This window comes from Lynx canadensis, chromosome B2 (assembly GCF_007474595.2).
Source record: "Lynx canadensis isolate LIC74 chromosome B2, mLynCan4.pri.v2, whole genome shotgun sequence".
Taxonomy (NCBI): Eukaryota; Metazoa; Chordata; class Mammalia; order Carnivora; family Felidae; genus Lynx; species Lynx canadensis.
This window is the reverse complement of record NC_044307.1, coordinates 97,466,374-97,493,710: the sequence shown is the minus strand read 5'-3', so window position 1 is coordinate 97,493,710 and position 27,337 is coordinate 97,466,374. Positions and strand designations below refer to the sequence as shown.

Below are 27,337 nucleotides of genomic sequence, written 5' to 3'. Positions count from 1 at the left end.
CGTCTCAATGCTGAGTAGCGGCGGGTAGCTCCAAAAGCCCCGCCGGCCTAGGGGCCCTCCCTCCTGCCCTTCCACTACCACTGCCAGGGGCTGGGGGCGGACAGCTGCGAGAGGCTTCCGAGAGGGGCCGGCACCCCCGCCCGAGCCCCCTCCTTCCAGGAGGGCTGGGAGCCGCGAAAAGAGACTTGGTAGACACCGACCCTCGCTCATAACACAAATATTCACGTGTGCCCTCTCTGTGCTGGGAATTGGGCACGCCCTGGTGAATCAGACTCCGCCCCCGCTCCGAGCGTTGGAGCACCACACAGCAGCCCCCAAGCCCCACCCCAATCCAGGACAACCTAAATCCTTCAACCTTGGGTGAGGAAGGGTGTGGGAGGAGCCTAAACTTTCGCCCTACCCCTCGTCTTCCGCGTTTCACTACCAAGGCCCCCTCCCTTCTGGGGGCGTTCACGACTGTGTCGTAAAGTAGGGAACATTCTTTGCTCCCGAACAGCCCGCCTCGCTGTCTTTACGACAGGCCGTATTCCACGTCCCCAACATGGCGTCCCCCATTTAAGAAGCGGCAGTAGTTTCTACTCAGGTGGCCAGGGGCAGTGCTGAGCTTGGGCTCTTGTGTGTGTAGCCTGAAGTGCTGAAAGCTGTAGTTAAAGTTCGTTTCTAGTCACGGTTCCAGGAACTCTCCCTTCTTTCAGGGTCAGGAGTTGCCGGTTCCTTCTAGTTCCTGCAAGTTCTTCCTCTGCCCCTGGTTTGTTCCCTGCGCCACCTCCGGACACCCCCCAAATCCCTGACACTCCCAGACTCAAACTATGAGCCTTCGGCGGCTGCTGTTGCGCTTACCCCGTTATCTCGGGGTCTCGGGTTCCCCGCGACGCTTGTGGTGGTCCCCGTTCCTCGATACCATCTCTTCGGTGGGCTCCTGGCGTGGTCAGTCCTCCAGGTCCCCGGCCCACTGGAACCAAGTAGTGTCAGAGGCGGAGAAGATCGTGGGCTATCCCACGTCCTTCATGAGCCTCCGCTGCCTGCTCAGCGACGAACTCAGCAACATCGCTATGCAGGTGCGGAAGTTGGTGGGGACTCAACACCCTCTGCTTACCACGGCCAGGTGAGCTACTCCCTCTCCTCCTGACGCACTCCCACCCACTGGAGTTCTTTTTCCTGGCCGATGCACCCTTCTGCCTCGCTTAGCCTGGCTCTCTGCTCATTTCTTTTTACCCCTTCCTTTCCTCAGACCTGTTAAGACATTTGGTGTTTTATCTCCTCTAGTCCACTCATCGTAACTTTCTTCCTCCTTTTGCTTATATGAGCGGATAAGTGGTTTTCTTACTTTTTTAGTGTTTTTGCTTCTTAATTATTAAGGGTAAAGATGCCTCAGTGAATTATGGAGAAATCGAGTAAGGATGTGGGTTTGAGTCACCTTTCTAGGAATGGTCTTTTAAAAGCGGGATAGGTTGATTCTCGGTTCCGCGCTGTTCAAGAGGTCGCCTCCAGAAAGAATGGGGAGGAGGAGATATGCTGAAGGTAGAGAGTTCTTTCTAGGGAATGTCCCAGGCTTAAGGTAGGAGTTTATTCACTCAGGAGTCACGATCCTCTTGGGATTTTTATCAGTTATGCTGGACTACTACTGTGAAACTTGCTATTAGGATGTTAAGACCACAACTTTTGCCTCCAGTAAAAACAAACAAAAACCTTTTTTATTTGTAAATAATTTCAAACATACTGAAAAGTTGCAAGAATAAAAATAGTACGAAGAACACATCTGTATACCTTTTAATCAAATTCATCTATACATATATACACAATATTTACATGTATATGTAAAACACACATATATATCTAGTGAATCATTTGAGAGTAGATTGCATTCATCATGATCCTTTACACCTAAATACTTAACCGTGTATTTCCTAAGCATTGGAATATTCTTTACATTATTTAAACACATTTCATATTGATACAGTACTTTTATTTAATCTACCATTGATATTCCAGTTTTGCTAATTGACCCAGTAATGTCCTTTATAGCTTTTTTCTCTAGTACAGGAACTAGCCTAGCCTCACATATTACAGTTAGTTGTCATGTCTCTTGAGACTCCTTCTGTTGGGAACATTTCTACAGTTCTTTGCTTTTGTGAGTAAAGCAGTAGTTCTTAAATGGGGCAGTTTTGCCTGCTAGAGAACATTTGGCAATATATGGAGATGTCATAACTGGGGCATGCTACTGACATTTAGTGGGTAGAAGTCAGAGATGCTGTTGAACACCCTGCAATTCCCAGACAGTCCCCACCATGAAGAATTATGTGTCCCCCAGTGTCAATAGTACCAAAGTGGAGAAGCCTTAGACAAAAATATCTTTTCCTATTTTCTTTTATTAAAGTTTTATTTTGAGGTAATTATAGATTCACCTGCTGTTGGGAGAAATAATACAGAGAGATCCAATGTATGTTTTACCTAGTTTTCCCAATAGTAACATCTTGTACAACTGTAGTACAATATCAGAAGTAGATTAATGGCATTGATATAGTCAAGATGGAGAACATTTCTGTCACTAGAAAGATCCCTTACGTTGCCCTTTTATAACTACTCCCACTTCCCTTGCCTTCCCCCTTGCTATAATTTTTTATGAAACACCTGTCATTTCTTTGTCACTACAAAAGTTACCGAATAGCTGTAATAAAGTGATTTTATTTGTTGGCATTATCTCCAGTGATCAGGAATGTCATTTTATGACTGCGCTAAACTTGTCCTATAGATGGAATATTAATTTTGCAGAGATTTTAGATGCTATACACTCAAAACACATACACACACACACTTACATGTTTTACAGCTTAATAATTAAAGTATTGAGCTTTCCATCCAGTTTTAAAACTGTACTTATGAATCCTTTTGAAACTGTACTTCCCAGTCCATGCCCCTGAGCCCCAGGGTACTGGATTTTGTGTTTATTTTTCCTTGTTAAAAATTGTATCAGTGCTCCTCTAAATAATACCATATTAAATTTTGCTCACTTTTGAAATTTATAAATGTGATAGTTTGTTGCATTGAGTCTGCTATGTGTAGTTTTTTATTAATTGTTCCTAAGATTCATCCATTTCATGTTTAATTGTACTTCATTAGTTTTTCACTGGTGTATGAAATCCTATCGTGTGAATATGCCACAGTCTTCTTTCAATCAGCATTTGGGTGGTTTGCATTTTTGTTATGAAAAATGCTGCTGTGAATGTATTTGTACATGTCTCCTGGTGTACTTGTCTTGAAAGAATAGATGCAGGAATGTATGCACGTGTTCAGCTTTAGTAAATAATACCAAATTATTTTCCAAGGTGATTGTGCTAGCTGACACTCTTATGAGCAATGCCTGAATTCAGATTATTCCATGTTCTTGCAGTACTACAACTATGAAATTTCTTATTTTGGTCATCAAATAGTGGGTTTCACTGTGTGTGGTGGGGGTTGGAGTAGTACATTGCATTGTGCATATTATAGTCGTTGTAATAAAACATTGAAGTGAAAAGGGCAGAGCTAGAAAAAGTGTAATTAATGTGTATATTCTGAGAATTATAATTCATATACTTAGTTGCTAGAGCATCACATGGGGTGTTGGAGAAGATCCCTCCTGAAGCCACCAGAGACACACTAGATGAAAGCTTGTAAGACTAGTGGCTCTAAAAATTTCCTGGTTACAGCTTGCCCTGCCTGCCCCGTACCATACTACCGCAAAAAAAAAAAATGGGGAGGAACAAAATAATTAAGTTTTGGCAAAGGTGGTGACATATGGATTGCTTTATTTTGTAAGAAAAGAGCTAATGTGTGTGTAGTTTTATTATATTTACTTTGATAGTGTATTGTAAATTATTTATTTAAACAGTCTGAACTCACAGGCAGTCAGTGAACAAACAACTTTTAGGGAGGGAGTCCTGTATTTATTTGTTTTAGCTGTGGAGCAGGCATTTGATCGTAGAGTAGGCAGACTGTGATTTTTTTTTTGTTTTTTTTAGTTTATTCATTTATTTTGAGAGAGAGAACATGAGCAGGGGAGGGGAAGAAAGAGAGGGAGAGAGAGGATGCTAAGTGAACTCCATGCCATCAGTGCAGAGCTGGTTGTGGGGCTTGAACTCATGAACTGTGAGATCATGACCTGAGCCAGAATCAAGAGTCGGACGCTTAACCAACTGAGCCACCCAGGCACCTCCAGACTGTATGATTATTGTTGAAAACATGGATTAAGCAACTATATTTTTTCAGTTGATGTACACCTTACTTTGTTGAAATCTTATCAGCAAAGTATTGATAATTAAGAGGAGAATGCTCTCAGTATGTTAGCCAAGAACACAAAGACCCCTTGTAGTTGATTTAGGTAGGACTATAGGAAACTGGACTTGGTGAATTCTTTTACAGTTTCATTTTAAATTTTGAGTTTCTGTGATTTACTTAAATCGATATTCCAGCCCCTTGGACCATTTTCCTTTTTGTTTAAATCCTCATGGAATGTTAGAGATGAATCATGTCTAATAACCTTAAAATTTGGGTGAAGGGTGGCATTTTGGGCAAACAGCAGGAGAAAAAAAGCAAATCACCATAATTTATTATTCCCTGCCTTCTCTTTCTTTACCTAAGCCATCTCATCAAGAAAATGAAAAAGAGCCTAGAGGTATACTCTAACAGATTCAGAAGTGAGATTAAATTTAAAATCTTGAGACTTGGTGAAATAATGACTTTATTACTAGGAACAGTGTAGCAATTAGCTAATTTTTACCCTTGTTCTTCTAGATATCCTAGGATCTTTATATTGTAAGTTCCAGTTAGATAAAAGAAATCCTCAATTAATTAGCTCAATGTTTACTGAAGCTTATGGAGGAAAATAAAGAAGTCTAAAACATGGACTGTGTTCCCTGATGAACAGGCATTGTGTTGGACACAGTATATTTACAACTATCTACGAGAAGGAAGTAAATGACTTGTGGCTAATGAGTAGTGGGGATATATTAGCTATTTCATTTAGAGATACTGAAGTGTCCTGGAATAGTAGAGAACCTCTCATGAAGAAATTGGAATGTCATTAGGATCGGTGGACAGAAATTACATAGGTAATATTTTAGGGTGGTGGTAGTATATTACATATTGTTTCCTTTGTGATTCTTTTTTCTCCTTTCTTCCCCAAGCTTTCATACCCATAGTAGGTATAGGGGAGACCTTAAAAGCAAGAATAAGCAGTGTAGTAAAGTAAAATCAGCAGCAAGAAAGGAGTTAGAATAGCTAAAACAATGTTAGGGAAGAAAAAGTGGGAGGAATCATTCTACATAATGTTAAGTCTTAGATATAATTTCATTGATCAAGACAGTGTGGCATTGGTAGAGTAGTAGACAGATCAATGGAACAGAATAGAGAACCCAGAAATAGATCAACCCAAATATGCCCAATTGATTTTTGACAAAGGTACAAAAGCAATTCAGTAGGAGAATAGTCTTTTCAACAAATGGTGCTGGAATGATTGGACATCATTGACAAAAAAATGAACCCTGACCTAAACCTCATACCTTAAAAAAAAAAAAAAAAAAAAGTAAAATGGATACCTGTGAGATCAATGTAAAATGAATTTAAATGTGAAATGTAAAACTATATAACTTTTATAAAAAAACACGAGAACATCTCCAGGATCTAGGGCTAGGGAAACAGTTACTAGACATAACACCAAAACCCCATTTCATAAGAGAAAAAAATCTTCATTTAATGGACTTCATTAAAATTAAAGTCTGTGCTCTGTAAAAGACCTGGTTAATAAGATGAAAAGATTAGCCACAGATTAGGAGAAAATATTTGCAAATCAAATATCTGAAGGACTTGTATCCAGAATATGTAAAGAACTCTCCAAACTCAGTGGTGAGAAAGTAAACGGTACAATTAGAAAATGAACAAAAAGAGCCTATAAAGATAAGTAAGCTTGTATAACATTAGCCATTAGAAAAATGTAAAACCATGATGAGGTAACTACTACATACCAAATAGACTGGCTAAAATTTAAAATACTGACAATATGAAAGACTAGTGAAGATGCAGAGAAACTGGGTTTCTTTTATATTGCTGATGGGAATGTAAAAATAGTACAGCCACACTGAAAAACAGCTTGGCAGTTTCTTATAAAATTAAACATACATTTACCATATAACCCAACAATCACACTCCAGAGAATTTATTCCAGAGAAGTAAAAACTTATGTCAAAACCTATACACAAATGTTTATAGCAACTTTATATGTAATAGCTAACAACTGGAAATAACCCAAATGTCATTCACTGGTGACTTGTTGAACAAATGGTGATACATCCATGCAATGAAATGCTGCTCAACAATGAAAAGAACTGAACTATTTATTCATACAACAATTTGAATGAATCTGGAAAGAATTATGCTGAATGAAATAAGTCATTCCACACTACTGGTAGGAATGTAAAAAGCCACTACAGAATACAATATGGTGGTTCCTCAGAAAATTAAAAATAGAGTTACCATATGATCCAGTAATTCCACTTCTGGGTATATATCCCAAAGAATTTAAAGCAGAGTCTCAAAGAGATACTTGTTCACTCATGTTCATAGCATCATTATTTGCAATAGCCTAGAGGTGGAAGCTACCCAGATGTCCATCAATAAGTGAATGGATAAACAAAATGCCATATACATTTAATGGAATATTATTCAGCCTTAAAAAGGAAATTCTGGTACATATTACAACATGATGAACCTTGAGGACATTATGCTAAGTGAAATAAGCCAGTCACCAAAAGACAAATACTGTATTATTCCATTGATATGAGGTATCTAGAGTAGTCTCATGAAGAGAAACAAAGTAATATGGTGGTTACCAGGGGCTGGAAGGAGGGAGTAATGGGAAGTTGTCATTTAATGGGTGTAGAGTTTCAGTTTTGCAAGATGAAAATGTTCTGGAGATTGGTCACATGACAATGTGAATATACTGAACTGTACACTTAAAAATGGTTAAGATGGGGGGGGGTGTGCCTGGGTGGCTTAGTTGATTGAGCATCCAACTCTTGATTTTGGTTCAGATCCTGATCTCATGGTTGTGAGATTGAGCCCATGTCAGGCTCTGCGCTAAGCATGGACCCTGCTTAAGATTCTCTCTCTCTGTCTCTCCCTCTGCCCCTTTCCCCCAGTTGTGTTCCCTCTCTCTTTCCCTCAAAAAAAAAAAAAAAAAAAAAAAAGGTTAAGATGGTAAATTTTACCACAATTAAAGAAAACATCAATCTCAGAAGTTTATATGCTGTTGGAAAGGAAGAATTTGCTCTGCCCTACAAGATCCTTCTAGCTGGACTAAGAATCAAAAGGACATGAGGCAGATTAATGGGAGAAAATAAAACTTAATAGCATATGTATGGGGAATCCACATAGACATGAAATTCCAAAGACAATGAGGCAAGGAGATGGTTATATGAGCTGAGAGGGGTTGGGGTCTAGAGATTACAAAGGGGAGAAAGACCATTAGCAGGAAGGTTAAAGGAGATGTTTGGAAAACAAATCTTGCCCTGTTATGCAGGTAAGTTTCTTAGGTAAAGAAGAATCTCTGTTAATAGCTTTCTTTCCGGTTTGAGCGTGCAGTTGAGGTCAAGGTGAAGAGCTTTTCCTTGATCTGCTGGGTTTCTTTTCCTTTTAACTTTTAAAGCTCATGCCAAAGTAGCCCATTTTGGGATAGGCTGGCCTTGGTCCCTACAGTACTGTATGATTTATTTATTTGTTTGTTTGTTTGTTTGTTTGTTTTTGAGAGAGAGAGACAGAGACAGAGCGTGAGCCGGGGAGGGTTATAGAGAGGGAGACACAGAATCTGAAGCAGGCTCCAGGTTCTGAGCTGTCAGCACAGAGCCTGACGCGGGGCTCGAACTCACGGACGACTGTGAGATCTTGAGCTGAGCGGAAGTCAGATGCTAAACCTACTGAGCCACCCAGGCGCCCTTGTATGATTCCTTTTATACAACATTCTCAAAATGACAAAACTATGGAGATGGAGAACAGATTAGTGCTTGCTAGAGTCAGCACTTATGCTGACAGTGTGGGAAGCAGGGAGGGTGTAAATACAAAGAGGTATTTTGTGGTGATGGAACATTTCAGTATCTTGATTCTGATAGTGGTTATGTGAATCTGTACATGGGATAAAGGTGCTTAGAACTATACACACCTATACACACAAATGAATACAGGTTAAGAAAAGTACTGAGAATAGAATAAGATCTGTAGTTTTGTTAACACTAATGTACCAATGTTCATTTTTAGTTTTCATATTGTACCACAGCTATGTACTGAAGGAAGCCAGTTGAAGGGTACATAGGACACTATTACTATTTTTGCAAGTCTCTGCAAGCCTATAATTATTTGAAAAAACTGAAAAGAATCACTTTGAATTGAGAGAGAGAATGAATGATTGAATGAACGAACGAACAAATGAACCAACAAACAAGCAGTCGGCCTGGGAGATAGGAGACCTGCATGTTCTAGTTTCAGCTCTGTCAGTAGGTATGACCCTACACAAGTTATTCCATCTTTTCTGGGCTTTAGTTTCCTAAGCAATGAAATAAGGAGTTTGAATAAATGATCTCCAAAGATGCTGCCATTTCTAGACTAGTATAGAAATTAGTGTTGTAATTGAATATGGCAGATAAGGGAGCAATTGTCATTTCTCAGGCGGGAGTGAGCAGATTGGATGCAATGTGGTAACACAAATCTATAGTCCTTTTCCTACTATTTAAAACTCCTAAGAGCTCAGAAAAGAGGATGTTTTTTCAGGCCTATAAATCTGACCTGAACTGATGTGAGATTATTTATAGTCTTTCTTTATTCCACTTAATGTGAATATTCATGCATTTTGCTGCAGAAATATTCATGTGTTTGATTACAGGGTGCAGCCCCAGATCCTGCTGGAGGGCTGGGTAAAATGCACCTTCCTAAAATCAGAAAAATTTTGAATTGGTTTCTGGGACTTTGGATGAGGGACTGTGGACCTGTCCAACCAAGCTGGACGGTGCGATGTAGGCTGGAGTAGAAGCCCAGATACACGGTGTAGATTGGTAATGTGGTAGAGGCTGAAAGTAGCAACGGTGCATCAACCCCCACTTCCCCTCAGTACATCTCGCCCCCTGTGGTTCATTACTATCTTGCTGATGAAATGTAATTATCCACTTGTGCACAATATATATATTTTTGTTTTTAATCATTTAAATTTGTGTGTAAATTTTTACAGCTCTCCCCTGCTATCTGAAAGAAGAGCGTCTGCTATGAAACCTTCCATAAGCCAAAATGGCGTAAAGCAAAGAAGCAGTTACCATTAATTTGCATGGGAAAATTTTTAAGCATTCTCAGACCCAAAGAATAATCTCCCTCAGGCTTTTTTGACACTTTAGGACACATCTTGCTAACGAATGCACAAAATAAGTGAAGATAAAGCACAGATGCTCACAGACACGCTTCAAAGCTGCGGCAGCTTGATGTTGAGTGTGGCTCCTAGGGAAGGAGCTCAGCCATAGCCCCAGTGCACACTGCATCTGTAAGGGCTCACTGCAGAACAAACACTGGATGCTAAGTTTGCTTTTCGCTTTTTTTCATAGAAGAGAAAATCCTCTTTGTATTTCTTTTGCTTGGTGAAAATGTGTGAATGCATGTCTTTTGTAACGCAAGGTGGCTTAACTTGAACTTTTGAAAGGCAGGGGATGCCTGTATTACTTTTTTTAAAGTACTTTTAGTTTTATATACTACTTATTCCCAAGAACTTAAATGCTTTAAATAATCATGTGATGGACACTTAATTGTTTCCAAGGTATTGACTCATACTCTTTTCATACAGAATTAGTTAAATTAGTTAAATTTTGTTATACATAGTTAACTTCATTGAGCAGTGAGGCTTTGTTTTCATTGATTACTGTTGACACATTTGGCTTTTAGGATTAAATTTTTGTTTAAATACCCTGTCTTTTTACTTTTGCCTCCATCTCTATTGCACATTTAGATAGACGGGATTAATTTAGTATGCATTTAGTGGAGACAAATTATGGCATTTCATCTCTCTCTTAGGGGGTGTTGATTCCTTAGCAGAGACTTTTTGTTTCTGAGTTCACTACAGTTAACTTGGCTACCTAAAAAACCTTCTTAGTCTTTTCTGCATGTTAAAATTCTTCAGAGATCTTTAAACATATTATTAGAAAATGAACTTTAGTCTCCTCCATGTTTATAAAAGACCCTTTCTAGATTCAGTTCTGTAATTACTGACTGCAAACCTGCATTACTTATGAAGGACTTTTTTTTTGTATGACTAGGAGAAAATTAAAATTTTTAATTCATTCCACAAATGTTTGAGGTGCTCTTGGCATGGGATGTACAAAGAAGAATAAGACACAGTTGCTGCCCTTTAGGAATTCATCAGAAACAGTATAATGAGCATGAGCTCTAGAATCAGACTCTTTAGATTTATATTCTGGCTCTACCACTGCCAAGCTATGTGATCTCAGGCGATTTCCTTAACCTCTTTGTGCTTTAGTTTCATTTGTAAAATGAGGATGATAACAGTACGTATATGTTAGGGTTTTATGGAGATTAAATGGGTAAATATAGGTAAAGTGCTTAGAGCAGTATCTGGCACATAGAAAATATCCAAATGTTAGGAATTTCCATTATTATTAGAAAGTTCATTTTAGTGGGGGAGATGTGCAGATAGTGAGAGTACCTTGGGATAAATGCTATAGTCTGTGTGACCAATATGCTGTGGAGACAGGGAGAAAAAAATCTCTGTAGAAAATTGAAGATTTTCAAAGGCGAGGTGACCTAAGTGTTGGGTCATGGTGGATGAGAAGGAAATGACCAAGGCAGGAAGCTAAATTAAAACACAAGAAACTGCTTAGCGAGGTGTAGGGAAGTAGTCATTTGGTGTGGGCTGAACGTGGGGGATGGGATGAGACAAAAAGGATAGGTTGAACATGTATGTCTGCTTCTGCCAAGATAGAGTAACCTGTGCTGGACTTTACCTTCCACTGTAAACAAATAGAAAACTGGATAAAAAAAAAAAATGAAACAATTGTATTCTTGGAGTACAAGACAGTACAGGATTGTGATTCCTGTGAGAGGTAAACAGATGAGGTGAGAACTATCACTCTGGCTTCCTGCTGGGAGGTATTTTCCAAATAGCAACACAGAAAGGGTGAACTCCAGTGGAGGATGGTGGCATTGCTGAGTTTGAGGAGACAGATTAGATTTTGGGGAAGTGGAGGCAGCTGGAAATTGCAGAGCAGAATCTGGAAGAGGAGGGAGTACACAGAGAAAGGCTCCAGAAATCTAAGGTGCACACTTGAGTGTATTGTTGAAATATAAGCAACACATGACTAGGATGAAACACATGACTAGGATGAAACATGAGGCTGGGGAGCTATAAGCTGTACAATTCTCAGAGTTCTCACAAAACTGGCAGACATTTGATTTCTAACTGGACAGTATGGAAAGACTTTGTTGAACAGCAAGTCTCAAAAGGATCGTGCTGATCTAAAAGTAATAGAAGTGCCAGCGGAAGCATATCAAATCTCTTAAAAGGAAGACTATAAAATCCAGACACTCAACAACACAATATCACAATAGCCAACATCCAGCTACAAATTACAGTACATTTCAAGAAGCAGGAAAATATAACTCATACCCAGGAGAAAAATCAGTCAGTAGAAACAGATCCATAAGACACAGAGATAATGGAATCAGCAGACAAAGACTTATTATAAATATGTTCAAGTGTTTAAAAGAAAACATGACTAATGATAAAAATGAAGGAAAAAATGCATGTCAAATGTAACAACTGTAACTGAAAGTTTAATATGTAAAAGGAAAACTTACTCTGAATTGACTCAATAGCAGAGTTGATGCTAAAGAAGAAAAGATAAGTGAATTAAAGACATAGCAATAGGTGCCCTTTTCATCCTGATATAAAAGGATCCATGAAAGATTATAGCTAATATTCTTAATAGTGAAAGACTGAATGCTTTCTCCCTAGGATAGGATGTTCTTCCTCACCCTTCTCTTCAAAATTTTGCCAGAAGTTCTAGCCAGTCAAGAAAAAGAAATTAAAGGCATATTGGATTAGAAAATAAAAGCTAGTCTTTATATCTAAATAACGTCTCATGCTAAGAAATCCCTAAGAATTTACAGAAAAGCTGCTAGAACTGATAAGCGATTTTGACAAGTATAAGGCATATAATGTCAAAATATATAAATCAATTGTACTTCCTTATATTAGCAATGAACAGTTGGAAAATGGATTTGCAAAATGTTTACAATATTAGCAAAAACATGAAATGAGAAGGGATAAATTTAACAAAATATATACAAAGTCTGTACATTGAGAACTATAAAACATAAATGAGGAAATCAAAGATGACCTAAACATACCATGTTCATGGATTGGAAGGGTTAATATTGTTAAAATGTCAGTTCTTCCCAAATTCATCTGTAGATTTAGCATAATCTCAGTCACAATTTCTTCAGGTAATTTTTTTGGTCAAAATTGATAAGTTGATCCTAAAATTAATCAGTGATTGCAAAGATCCAGAATAACCAAAACAATTTTGAAAACTAACCCTGTAATGCTAACATCACATGATTTCAGAACTTCCTAGAAAGCTACAATAAGCAAGACTATGAGGGACTGGTATACAGGTAGGCATATACATCACTATGATGAAATACAGTTCAGAAATGGACTCACATGTATATGGTAATCAATTTTTGACAGAGGTTGCAAGGCAGGTCAATGGGAAAAATACAGTATTTTCAACAAATGGTACTGGGGGAGAAAAGGAACTTTAATCCTTACCTCATACCGTAAAGGACAATAACCTTGAAATGGATCTTGCACTTAAACATGAAAATTAAACTGAAAATTCTAAAAGAAAACATAGGAAAAAATTTTGTGACTTTGAAGTAAGCAAAGATTTCTTAGAAAGCATGAAGTGTAGAAGAAAAAAGAAAAACTAGAGTTCATCAAAATTTAAAACTGCTCTTTTGAAAATGTTAAAACAAAATGGCAAGCCACAGACTGGAAGAAAATATACACATGTCTGACAAATGACTAGAACATATAAAGAAGTCTTACCTCTCAGTAAGAAGACAACCAGTTCAAAAACTGGAAAAGATTTGGATGTTTTATAGAAGTTATCTAGCCAGTAAGTACGTGAAACATGCTCAACGTCATTAGTTGTCTGGAAATGCAAAGTCAAACCAGAAAGAGAAATCCCTATATAGAAATGAGAATGGGTAACTTTAGGAAGTCTGACCATAGTAAATGTTGGCGAGGGCGTGTAGCAGCTGGAGCTGTCCTACATTGCTAGTGGGAATGTAAAATGGTACAACCACTTCAAAGAACTATTTGGTCATTTTTTTTAAAAAGTTAAGCATATCCTTGTATCTTAAAACACGGCAATCCCACTCCTGGGTATTGAAATGATAGAGAATGCAAACAAATGTGCATTCAGAGATTTTAACACAGTTATTCAGAGCATATTTACTGTAGCCATAAACTAGAAACTATCCAAATGTCTAAGGTGAATGGAATATTTTTCAGAAAGAAAAATGAGTTGATCAATGACTCAGTCAAACATGGATGGATCTCAAGAACATTATGCTGAGTGAAGTCAGATACAAAGTATGATTTCATTTACATGAAAAATCTAAAATAGGTAAAATGGTAGTAAAACATCCACTTTGGTTGTTTGCTTGGGGCTGTAAAGGGGAACAAGGGAAATGTTAGGGTACTAGAAATGTATTATATCTTTATTATGGTGGTGGTTACAGAGATGTATACATTTGACAAAACATTATACTGTATACTTAAGATGGGTACATTTTATTGTTAGTAAATGTTACTGAGTTTGTCATTTTATTGCTCAAGAGTGTTCCTTTGCATGGTTATAAAGCAATTTGTTCACCTTAAATGAACATTTTGACTGTTTCTAGCTTTTGGCTACTGTGAGTAAAGCTGCTACAAAATAAATAAAGCTGATTTAAAAAATAAAGGAAAAGTTGTAGCTACATTTTGAGGAGCTTTGTATATAGTATTAAGATCTAATTTTATTTTGGGGTCAGTGGAGACTACAAAGGTTAAGTAGTAGAGAAACTTGAATAGATATGTCTTTTGAAAGCTGACTTTTGGCAGCTGTGAAGGTTGAGGGTTGCAGAAAAGAAAAACTGGAGGCAGGAAGGCCTGTCAGGAGATTGCTATAATCTATTCATTTCTCCCCCTGCCCAGCTTTATTGAGGTGAATTGTCAAGTAAAATTATATATATTGAAAGTGTACAACATGATTGTTTGATATAACATAGCTTACCTTTGTGTGCGTATGTGTTGTGTGCACACGTGTGTGGTGAGAATGCTTAAGATCTACTCTCTTAGTAAATTTCAAGTGTAAAATAAAGTGTTATTAAGTATAGTCACCATACTGTACATTAAATCCTCAGTAGTTATTCTCTTGTGACTAAAAGCTTTTACCCTTTGACAAGCATCTCCCCATTTTCCCTACCCCCTGGTACCTGGTAACCATCATTCTGCCGTCTCTTTGTATGGGTTGAGTTTGACCCCCTTATTCCCTTTTTTTTTTTCTTCCAGATTCCATATATAAGTGAGATCATACGGTATTTGTCTTTCTCTTTCTGGCTTATTTTACTTAGCATAATGTCCTGTGGGTTCATCCATGTTTTTCCAAATGGCAGGATTTCCTTCTTTCTCTTGGCTGAATAATATTCCTGTGTGTGTGTGTGTGTGTGTGTGTGTGTGTGTGTGTGTGTATCAGATATTCTTCATCATTTATCACTCAATGAACACTTAAATTGTTTCCATATCTTGGCTATTGTGAATAATGCTGAACATGGGAGTGCAGACATCACTTTAAGATAGTTTTCATTTCCTTCAGATAGATACCTAGAAGTGGGATTTCTGGATCATGTGATAGTTCCATTTTTAATTTTTTGAGGGCCCTCCATACTGTTTTCCATAATGGCTGTACCAATTTATAGTCCTACCAGCAGTGCACAAGAGTTCCCTTTTCTCCATATCCTCACCAACACTTATCTCTTGTCTTTCGATAAAAGTCATCCTTAGCCCTAGCAAGAGCCATTCAAGTGGTTAGTAATGATTGTGGTGTGCCCTTTACCACTCCTACTCATGTGTCAAGAGTGAAGGGAGAATCTTCTGGGCCCAATTCAGAGACACCATAAGAGCAGTATCTTACATGAATAGAAGTTTATAGTTTGAATAGAGAAAAGTGAGAGAATAACATCTTTACCTTAGGCTTCCTTTTTTCCAAAGAACCTACTAGGACAGTTAAAACCATTTTCATGTTGGGAATTGCAACTTAGTTCTGGTCAAGTACCATTATCTGTCATAGGAAATTAATGACAACTTGAATAACTTTTGTATTCAATTTGTAATTTTTATTTATGTATTAAAAAATTTTTTTTGACGTTTATTATTGACAGACAGAGAGCATGAGCATGGGAGGGGCAAAGAGAGGGGGAGGCACAGAATCTGAAGCAGACTCCAGGCTCTGATCTGAGCTGTCAGCACAGAGCCTGATGTGGGGCCCAAACCCACAAACCGTGAGATCATGACCCGAGCTGAAGTCGGACGCTTTACCCACTGAGCCACCCAGGCGTCCCAATTTTATTTATTTTAGTTGTATAAGAACTGTAACAATACAATGTTTATAATTTTTATATTCATACATATTTAAATAATATTTTAACAATCATTTAAGGCAATAATGGATGACTGATGGGGCACCTGGGTGGTTCAGTCAGTTAAGTGTCTGACTCTTGATTTTGGCTCAGGTCATGATCTCACAGTCCTGAGATCAAGCCCCGCATTGGGCTCCGTGCTGGATGTAGAGCCTGTTTGATTCTCTCTCTCCCTCTGCCCCTCCTCTGTGCACTCTCTTTCTCTCTCTCTCTCTCTCAAAAAAAGGGGGGGGGGGATGACTGAGTTTTTACCCTTAAAAATGTTCCTCAAGGATGAGGGATACTCACAATTCTGTGTTCTTATTTCTGGGCCCAGTTAGTAAGGATAAGTTGATCATAGGTTTTGAAGTGCTATAATATTTAATTCTTGGTGCTTAGATTCTAATGAGTTAGGATTCATATGCCCACATCTCTCCCTTGTGTTGCTCATTACTACTGTATAGCCAACTGCTTTTCATTAATACTATTGTATTCTATAATTGTCCCTTCTTTTTTCTTCTACAGGAGTCAGAATTTTTATGTGTTGCGTGTGTGTGTTTAACACCATAGAGGCCCTTTAAATCTGTGCTTGTGGTTTGAAGACTATAATGACTGTTTTTCTAAAAATAGATACCTTGGAGTAGATTTTTTAAATGGGCACTAGATGTTAACCATTCAGATAGTCATTTCTGATTTAATACTTATTTCTGATTTAATACTTATTTGAAGTTCTAGATACAAATTTTTAGTTTATGGAGTGCAGCTGCATTTCTTTTCTTCCTATGACTCACCAAAGCCTACTCAAAGCCTTTCATTTTTTTCTATTTTTGTATACTGAAGCTTCATTTTAACAAATATTTAAAAATAGCTTTAAAAATTACCATTCTTTTGGAGTCTCCTTGGAAGTTTATTTCATTTGCTCCAAAGATTTTTTTTTTTTAAGCAAGCTGAATTGGTTTTATATCCAGAGTTGTGAGGTTAGTGCTAGGTCTAGTAAATACTATACTGTAGTCTAAAAACTTAACAGTAGTGTTTGGAATTTTTCAAACATTGATAATTTGCATGAATGTATTCTTTATAGCATTTAATAATTACAAGGGGCTTTCTATATATCTTAGTGTTCAGTATCAACAAGTAAGTGAAATTTATTTTATCCTCAAAATAGAAATAGCTTCATAAAGCTACTTCCTCACCATTTCTCTCTAACTTTAGGTTATTTCTTCTATGTTGCTGTATATTTAAAAGGGATGTCATTTAGTTTCACAGGACTAATAGTATATACAAAGCTTTTATTAAAAGATTTTTATGTAGTACTATTATTTTTAAATATTATGTATTGTCTCACGTACTTTTTATTCTGTAGTTCCCTTGATCAAAAACAAGAGTGACAGGGCGCTGGGTGGTTTAGTCAGTTAAGCATCCAGCTCTTGATTTCAGCTCAGATCATGATTTCACCATTCAGGAGATTGAGCCCCATGTTGGGCTTTGCTCTGAGAGCACAGAACCTGCTTTGAATTCTCTCTCTCTCTCCCTCCCTCCCTCCCTCCCTCCCTCCCTCCCTCCCTCTCTCTGCTCCCCTCCTGCTCACACTTTCACTCTCTCCAAATAAATAAGTAAACTTAAAAAATAAATAAAAACAGTAGTGACAATAGAGCGTGCATGATATAATTTTGTGAGTACATAGAAAGGATCTCCAGAAATGAACATCTAGAAGTTGGAAGTCCTGGCCTTAGAATTTTTTTTAAAGTTTATTTATTTATTTTGAGAGAGAAAGCATGAGTGAAGAGGGGCAGAGAGAGGAAAAGAGAGAAAATCCCAAACAGCCTCCACGCTGTCAGTGCAGCGCTTGATGCAGGGCTCGAACTCACAAACCATGAGATCATGACCTACGCCAAAGTCAGGAAGTCAGACGCTTACCAACTGAGCCACCCAGGCGCCTCTTAGAATTTTAATCTAAGTTTAAAAGTACTCCAGATTCTTGATTTCCAGCATAGGTCATGTTCCCAGGGTCATGGGATCAAGCCCTGCGTATGGCTCTGTGCTGGGCGTGGAGCCTGCTTAAGATTCTCTGTCTCCCTCTACCCAGCTCATGCTCTCTGTTTCTCTTAAAAAGAAAAGGAAAAAAAAAAGTACTCCTGCGTTTACCTGGCCAACTGAGGACAAAACTGGAGTGGAGTTTGAAGGATACGCTGCACTGTACAAATATAAGGTGGAAGTGGAGTATTATGACTGTTATCATGAGAAATACTAGCAGTTGAAGCTGTGTGGTGTAGTGGAAAGAACAGAGTTTTGCAACATGACTGACCTGGGTTCAGTCCTGGCTTATGTCATTTACTAGCTGCTGTTTGGGCAAGTTAACTACTCAGACCTGTTTTCTCATCAGCAAAAATGGGAATAATAATACCTATCTTGTGAATCATGAATGAAAGGTCTAGGTGACAACATAGTTTTATTTCTCCTTCCCTAACTACAGAATAGGAAATGTCCTTGGCAAAAGTAAACACCTTTCTGAAGCAAAGTAAAAAATTATATTTTCATTAATGAATTGCAAGTAACATAGGATTGACTAATGGTTTAGGAGGATGAAGAAAGTGGTGGTTGCTGGTTAACATGTGGTCCTGAATTCGATTTTAGAACTCTTGAAGTTGGTTTAGTATAAAGGAGTTCAAAATATGAATACAGTTGGCTGCTACCGATGTGTTACAAACCCAGACAGAGTTGAAAGTAGGGAGCCCAGGGTCTCTTAAGTGGGTGAGAATAATATATGTCAAGAGGCTTTGTAATCTTTAAGTTATTTTAGCAATGAATAAGGTACTGTCACTTTTTACCCTTGGCAGAAGTAAAGGGAAAACATCTGGGGGTGGTAGATCTCCCCAAATTCTCTGGTATACTCTTCTCCGTGGGTAAACTGCTACTGCATCGCTGCCACTGGAACCATGTGGGCTCTTAGATGTCCCTGTAGTTAGGAGCCTAAGACACATGTTTAGATATGGTGATGCCCGGTCTAGTTTTATGGATTGTAAGCAAGGTGCATGGCTCTTTGTATGCCTAGCAAGTCTTGAAATCTCACTGAATGGCAGTTTAGTAAGTTTCCTGCAGATAGATAAGTTCTATCCTTCTGTGATGTGGAGTCACAGACTCTTGATAAATATTCCTTGATTTCTCCAGTTTGAATTGCTCATTCTTCCAGCTGTCTGTCTCTTCAAAAAATCGGAAGATTGGACATACCATTGAGCTTTCATTCTGCATCGTCTAGATCAGCTGGTGTCAAGTGGTGGCTGCTTCCTTTAGACTTGGGCATATGTTGACACTTTAAATATATACATTTATATTTGTCAATTATTCCTCAGTAAAGCTGGGAGAAAAAAGGATTGGGCGTATGTTCTTCAGTTTACCTTTTGAGATGCATCAGTTATAGCTAACCACTTCATGAATCAATTGGCCTATCTGTGTCCTTTATTTTGGACCTCTGATTTCAGTAGAAGTGTATCTAACACTGTGATCTTTTTGAAAGAAATGATTTTGTCTTTCTATTCCTATTGCCCAGCATATACTTGACACACAGAAAACCTTCAGTAAGTACTCACAGAATTTAATTGAATGGAGTAAAACCTTTCCTAACCTGAGGACTTTGCCTTTCTCCTGACCTTTGCTTTAGTCATTACTTTAATTAGATCATGGTATTTATCTTACATATTATTTTTCATAGTATAGGGCATCATGGCTGGAGATAGTGATCAACTCTTCCCAAAGACTGAGAAAGAAAAAAATGCACTTAAATTGTAGCAGGATTGATTAAAATTGGGGGGGGGGGGGTGGATTTTTCCTAGCTGTAACATTTATTAGGGATGGATTGCAGAGACACTTTTGCATTCTTTTACTTTGAAATCTTCCATGGGCTTGGCATACACCTTCTTAAAAACACCGAGAAGAGTAACATAACATTCTTTCTTCCTTCACTGAGAAGAGTAACATAACATCCTTGCTTCTTGCCACTTGCTGTGCCAGCCACAAGCTCCCCTGTGCCCCTCGTAGCCATGCCTCACAAAGTTGAAGAAATCAAGGGCTTTCCACTCATAGCCAGGTGAAAGGATGCCAAATCTGTCAAGATCAAGAAAAATAAGTATAATGTGAAGTTTAAAGTTCGATGCAGCAGATACCCTTTGACCTTGGTCATCACAGGCAAAGAGAAGGCAGAGAAACTGAAGTAGCCCCTGCCCCCAGGTCTGGCAGTCAAGAGGCTGAAATGAACCTGGCACACTGATTTGAACTATATAAAAATTTAAAAAATTAAGTGTGTATATATATATGTATATATATATATATATATATACATATATATATATTTAATTTTTATTAGCTTCCAGATATTGCAGATTAAGAATTTGAGAACAAATTGTGATCAACAGGTGTACAACTTCTGCAAAAAATGTAGAATTTGTTATTCCATAATATGTTCCTCTATCAAAAACAGCTGTCTCCAAGTAGTGCTTTGTACTGTTGGCAAATTCATTACAAATGCAGGAAGCAATTCCTGTTTCATATGATTGTGATTTGTAAAAATAATTTAGGTGTAAGCTATCCACAAATCTTTTTTTTTTTTTTTTTTTTTTGTAGCAGTCCTATCTTAAATCCTCATATTTTGGCATTACACATGAGTGTCATGAGTTTAAATTCTGGAACATCCAAGCAGAAATATAAGAAAGGGCTCATTTAGGCTGGAATGGCAAACATTCTAATTGGGAGGGTCCTCATTTTGATTTCTGCTCTCCTGCCCACCCCCTTAACCAAAAACCAAAGGAAAACATCTGGAGTCATTTAGGCAGTATAAATATTCTTAAAAGAATGGACTCCTAATCATAAAGCCTTTCTGGCACTGAAAGATTTGTTTGGATAGATAGAGTTCACATGATGGGTAAAAATATTTTTGAATTCATAAAGACTCCCACAAGTCATGAGTGGAGAGTTTGGGAGTATGGCAGACTGAGACTGATGGAGTTCATAATAGGTTTTAAGAGGAAAATAATCCATTAGTGCACAGGGGATACTCTCTCATCTTTTCCCTTAGAAAGGTAGCTGATTTCCTGTTAAATGATGGTTGTTTCACTTAGAAGGCAATGTGCTGAAGGTATAATTTTAGTTTTATTCTCTTTTCACAGTTTAAACAAGTTTTCTTACAGGGAAACAAAGAGAAAACAATGCCCTTCAAAGCCTATGTCTTCAGCCTCTGCTTTGTAGTTCTCTCCCTGTAAGACATAAAGTAGGGAGGAGGAATAATAGCAAAGCCTTGAAAACACACACACATACACACACACACACACACACACACACACACACACGTATCAATTAAGGAAGGGAGTTGAAAGGTATAGCTGTGTTGCAATTAGTCAACCAATATTTATTGACCGTCAACTGTGTATTAAAACACAGTGACAGATAATTGAGGTAAAAAGGGTTTCTGTACTCCAAGGACGTAGAGTATTCTTGAGGAAACTAGATGTAAACATACGAAGTTACAGTGGTAATGTAAGATAAAAATAATTTAATCGTATTTGTCAGTAATTGCCAAATGGGAGATTTAGTTAAGTGTTCCAGGAGTTCAGGTCAGAGATAGACTACTCTGAGTGAAGGGCTTTGTGGAAGAATTTTGAGCAGCTGCTTGAAGAATCGGTAGAATTTTGGATTGATGGAAAATAGGAAGAAGATATTTCTGCCCTTCCTTTTCACTGGAATACCATATGGGGAATTCAGGAAGAGCAGAGTTAGGATCATGTTAATTTTGGGACAAAATTAGCAGTTAACCATGTTGGAGAACTTTAACTTAATGAACCTGAAAAAACCTCTTGATGATTTCACCATCTTTGTAAGTTCCCTTAATTCAGGCCTATAAAACAGAAACAAAACGTTTTTAAAGCTCTGGAAGGCATAGAGAAAGTGATGCCATCCAGGATATTCACTGTGAAAGAAGCAGTGTTGTATTATTAAATTTGGACATTTTAAGCAGTTTGAGGAAAAGAACACACACAAAGGAGTCATGTGTCTCTACTTCAGAAACCTTGACTTCCAACTGCTCAGAAAGCTCTGGTAACTACAGAGCATCAAATAAGCTTTCAGAGATTCTGATCTTCATACAAATTACCAATATAAAGAGGAAGAGATTTTTTATATGCCTTCTTTCTCTCTTATCCTCAAAACTAAAGTGATTGTATTTTTCTCAAGACCAAGTTAAGGAAGATGATATTATCATTCTTGTCATTGTATTGTCTTTTCTCTTTTTCCTGTCTCTCTTTCCTTTATTGTAGAGTACACTTGTTGAGTACATTTTAATAAATTATCTATTTAAAAATATCTAAATCCGTACTCATGGCTATTTATAGGTAGATATGATAGAAATGTAGAGATTATCAAATTTATGGTGAATGGGTATACACAGTCCTTGGATTGCATGGATTGTTTTTTCACGCAAATCTGGTCAAGTTTTGTTTTCAGACTAGAAATGAACAATATCTTTTCAGGAACCTGGAGGAATCAGAGAGAAAAAGCAAATGTTGCTATATCAGAGAGAGTAGTTTTATTTTTTCCTGGGAGACTAAATCATCAAGTAGGTTTTATTGTATATAAAAATCTCTAGTTGAAAAGAGCCTTCTTTGGTGTGTGTTACTTGATTTTAAAAATTTAATCTCATTTTTACATAAAACATGTCCCTGTTAGATAGCACAGAAATTCATTTAAAAATTTTTTTTTTTAACGTTTATTTTTTTTTGAGACAGAGAGAGACAGAGCATGAACGGGGGAGCGTCAGAGAGAGGGAGACACAGAATCTGAAACAGGCTCCAGGCTCTGAGCTGTCAGCACAGAGCCCGATGCGGGGCTCGAACTCACGGACCGCGAGATCATGACTTGAGCCAAAGTCGGCCGCTTAACCGACTGAGCCACCCAGGCGCCCCAGAAATTCATTTTAAAAGTACCCATAATCTTACCACTCAGAGATAGCTAGTATTACTATTTTGGTGTACAGCCTTCAAGACTATAAAAGTGAAGGGGCACCTGGGTGGCTCAGTTGGTTAAGCTTCTGACTCTTGATTTCGGCTCTCACGGTTCTTGAGTTCAAGCCTCACATCAGGTTCTGCGCTGACAGTGTGGACCCTGCTTAGGATTCTCTCTCTTCCCTCTGTCTCTGCCCCTCCCCTGCTCTCTCTCTCTCTCTCTCTCTCAAAAAAAAAATAAAATAAACTAATAAAAATTTTTTTTTAAACACTATAAAAGTGAGTTTGCCCATGTGTGTATTTTTGTTTATATAGCAGTATATAGAGAATTGCTTTTAAATTTTAGCAATTACATGGTATTCCATTGTGTGGATATACCATAATATGATTCATTATTCTGTTTGGTTGGATGTTTGTCCTCCTAAATTTGATGTGATGTCTTTCCCTAGCCCTAGGTCCCACAGATGTTCTCCTATATTTTCTTCTAAAAGTTTTATAGTTTCATGTTATTTATTTATTTATTTAATTTTAAAACTAGAATTGTTTATTTTTTTTTGTACTCAGAGTACTTTATTTTTTTTATTTTTTTTAATTTTTTTTCAGTATATGAAATTTATTGTAAAATTGGTTTCCATACAACACCCAGTGCTCATCCCAAAAGGTGTCATGTTTTTTATTTAAATCCATGATTGATTTTGCATTGATTTTGTGCATATAGCATATTTTAAGTCAAGGTTCTTATTTTCTTTTTCCTGTCTGTGAATGTCTAGTTATTCCAGCACAATTTGTTGAAAAGACTACCCTTCCTCCATTGAACTGCTGTTGCACCTCTGTCAAAGTTCACTTGGTGTATTTGTGTTGATCCATTTCTGGATTCTCTATTTCACTGATCTATACCTTTCTCTTCTGCCAATACCGCACTGTCTTGATTTCAATGGCTATGTAGTAGGACTTAACATCAGATAAAGTGGCTCCTCCTGCTTTATTCTTCTTTTTCATGATTATTTTAGAATAAACTGGTTTGTATCTGTCATAGTTGTTGTGGTGGTGGCAGCAGAACCTTGCACCTCTTCTGCACCCCAACTGAGCACAGGGTGGGAGAAAGGATCTTTTTTAGGGAATAGGAAATAGTTCCTAATGTTAAACACCATTTCTGCACCCCAGCTGAGCACAGGGTGGGAGAAAGGATTTTTTAGGGAATAGGAAATAGTTCCTAATGTTAAGCAGAAACATGACATCATTAAACATTATTTTTGTAGAAAATATTCCTTTCTTGATATCAGTAAGACTATTGTACAGTGTTTAAAGTGGCACTATCCTGTTTGAAAGCAAAGGAGTAGATGGCTAAGTACTCAAGGACCCTTCTGTTGTTGTTTTCATTTTATCCACTGTTGTCAGGGACTTGGGTTTAGGTTTCTACAGCAACCACAGTCTGGACTACATAATTCCAACACATAGTGTGCATGTGGTGTTAACTCTGATGCCTTATACACTACATGTGGCAGAGTTGCAGTTGCTATGGAGATCAATCTTTGGACACACTTGGTTGATAACGATGTCTCTCATATGTGGATTTTGCTGCTAAAAGAATATGAAGTGGTGCTATTAGTTGACCGAGAGACGTAGAAGACTTTATCAATAATTTCTCTATAGCTGAGAACCTCACATTTGAAAACTTTAAGTTAGACATTTGCTCACAAACATACTAAAGTGTCTGTGTGTGTGTGTGTTTGTGTTTAATAACATATGGCTTGCTTGATACCTGGAAGTGGAGGGAAAATATGACATCAGAGAACACATTGTCAGAGGAATTTGACAGACTCCTCTTGGCCAGTCAACCTCATTTAAACAGTATACTGTAAAAAAAAAAATTCAAAGACTGAATAACTTACATTATTTTAGTGGGCTTATAATAAAGTCAGTTGTCAGTAAAAAAGGGAAGGAAGCAATTCTTCTTGTGAACTATTCTCATTTGAATATGGGGCCTTGGGTAACAGCTAGGAAGAACCTTTTTCTTGGAGCACTTTACCTCTGAAGAGTCCTTTGAACTCCAGAAATGAGAAACAATTGAGGAAGAGGAAGTGATTTTTTTTTCCTTTGATAGTGTTACTTAAACTAGGATACAGGTTCTAGACCTAAGAGAGACTGTTGCTGAGTGTCCTCATTTGCAGAATTCTTGAAAGAAATGTAGTTGTAGGCTGATAAACATCTTTGCTTTGGGTTAGAGAAACTTGTCAGCCAAGAGTTGATATACCAGACTAGTAGTTCTCAACCCCGGCTGCACATTAGCATGTGGGGCTTTAACATAGTACTGATGTTTGAGCCTAACAAAAGCTAAATCAGAATCTCTGGGAATGATGAAAAACTGTGGCGTTGGTATTCTTTTTTTCTTCTTCTTCTTGAAAAGTGAATACTTGGGGTGCCTGGGTGGCTCAGTCGGTTAAGTGGCCGACTTCGGCTCAGGTCATGATCTCGCGGTCAGTGAGTTCAAGCCCCGCATTGGACTCTGTGCTGACAGCTCAGAGCCTGGAGCCTGTTTCGGATTCTGTGTCTCCCTCTCTCTGACCCTCCCCTGTTCATGCTCTGTCCCTCTCTGTCTCAAAAATAAATAAAGGTTAAAAAAAAAAAATTAAAAAAAAAGAAAAGTGAATACTTGATACTAATATGCAACCAGGATTGAGAACCTCTGCAACAGAGTAAGTTTTCATCTAGAATCTTACATTTTAGCTGAATTTGTATATTAGAATGCATTAAGAAAAGTAATGTGAACATTGCAGAGAGTTTAGAGAGGGCAGTCTTACCATCTATGTTAGTTTCCTGTTGCTGTTTTAACAAATTACCACAGACTTACTGGCTTTAAACAACACAAGTTTATTATCTTACTTTCCTGGAGATCAGAAGTCCTAAATGGGTCTTAGGGGGCTGAAATCAGGATGTCAACAGAGCTGAATTCCTTCTGGATACTCAAGAGAGAATCCATTCCTTGCCTTTTGCTACTTCTAGAGGCTGCCCACCATTTTTGAAAGGCTTGTGGCCACATCACTCCAACCTCTCTGCCTCTGTTGTCACATCTCCTTTTCTGACTCTGACCCTCCTGACTCCCTTATGAGGATCCTTGTGATTATATTGAGCCCATCCAGGTAATCCAGGATAATCCCCTGATCTCACGATCATTAACTTAATCACATCAGTAACGTCCCTTTGCCAAGTAAAGTAACATTCACAGCTTCCAGGGATTAGGACCTGGACATCTTTTGGGACAGGAGGGCATTTATTAGGCCTACCATACGAGCTTAACACAGAGATCGTCACTTTGGTCTTTTCCTTACTAGTCTTTAATGTGCATATTTTTATTAGAATGTGATCACCTTGCATATACAGTTTTTATTCTTTCCTGCTTAGTCCTCATAACCATCATTTTGAATAGCTGCATAATAGTCCATCCATGATTATGCCATATTTTACATTGTCTTCACCCTGTTGTTGGATTTTTATGTTATTTCAGACTCCTATTGATAGATCAAGTGTGATAAGTGTTTTTATTTATTAGATAGATCCCATGATGTGGGTGGAAGTACTTAAATATTATAAACCTTTTTATAGTGTTTAACTCAAACTCCAAAGTTGTATTTTTGAAGAGTTCTAATTGATTTGCAACACTGTCAGCAATGTAAGAGAACAGTATGGGTGCCTTTATATCTTTGCCAATATTGGTCATTATCATTAGAAAAAGACTTTTTACTAAAAAGATAGGTGAAAAAGTGTTATCCTGATTTAAATTTAATCTACTTGCAAATTTTCCCCATATTTCTGTTTATTTCTCTTTGCATGTTTTGTTCATTTATTTCTTATAGTATGATTTATTTATTAATCTGTAAGATATCTTTTGTAAGTGATGAATCATAAATTCTACTCCTGAAACCAACATTATACTGCATGTTAACTAACTAGAATTTAAATAAAGATTTGAAACCAACAAAAAATCTGTAAGACAACTTTATATGGTGGAATTACTGACTTACATGCTACAAATCTTTTTTATTATTTTTTTAATTAAAAAAATTTTTTTAATGTTTATTTTTGACAGAGAGAGAGAGAGAGACAGAGCATGAGCGGGGGAGGGGCAGAGAGAGAGGGAGACACAGAATCCGAAGCAGGCTCCAGGCTCTGAGCTGTTGGCACAGAGCCCGACGTGGGGCTCGAACTCACAGACCGTGAGATCATGACCTGAGCCGAAGTCGGATGCTCAACCGACTGAGCCACCCAGGTGCCCTACTACAAATCTTTTTTAAAACACACATTTAAAAATTTTAAATTGTTCTAATCTGTTTTTCCCCTTGTGATTCTTTTATTTTGCTATGTTTACGTTTTCACCTGACAAAGGTTTGTGGTATTCAGTTGTTTTCTTTTACTTATTTCATGATTTAGTCACTGCCCTTAGCAAATTGCTAGCAAGCTAAGAGGTTCAGGGACTTGACGAGTCCAGACTTACCATATGACTTACGGTACCAAGCAAGTACCAAATTAATTTGATTCTGTTTGTATAATTTATCAAAATTAGGAACAAATTTTTAAAAGGACTGGAGAAGAAATCTAGCAATTGT

At 37.7% G+C, this 27,337-nt stretch overlaps 1 protein-coding gene and 1 pseudogene across 2 annotated transcripts in view; both read left to right on the top strand.

Annotated features, from left to right (window-relative positions):
- The first annotated feature begins 527 nt into the window (after positions 1-527).
- Positions 528-27,337, top strand: part of PDSS2 (decaprenyl diphosphate synthase subunit 2) — a 262,983-nt gene continuing 236,173 nt past the window's right edge. For both annotated transcript variants that reach the window (XM_030316061.1, XM_032593230.1), the window contains exon 1: positions 528-1,105. In XM_030316061.1, the coding sequence (XP_030171921.1) occupies positions 810-1,105 (296 nt within the window). In that variant the 5' untranslated portion in view covers positions 528-809. The remainder of the gene's footprint in view (positions 1,106-27,337) is intronic.
- Positions 19,785-19,997, top strand: LOC115514247 (annotated as a pseudogene).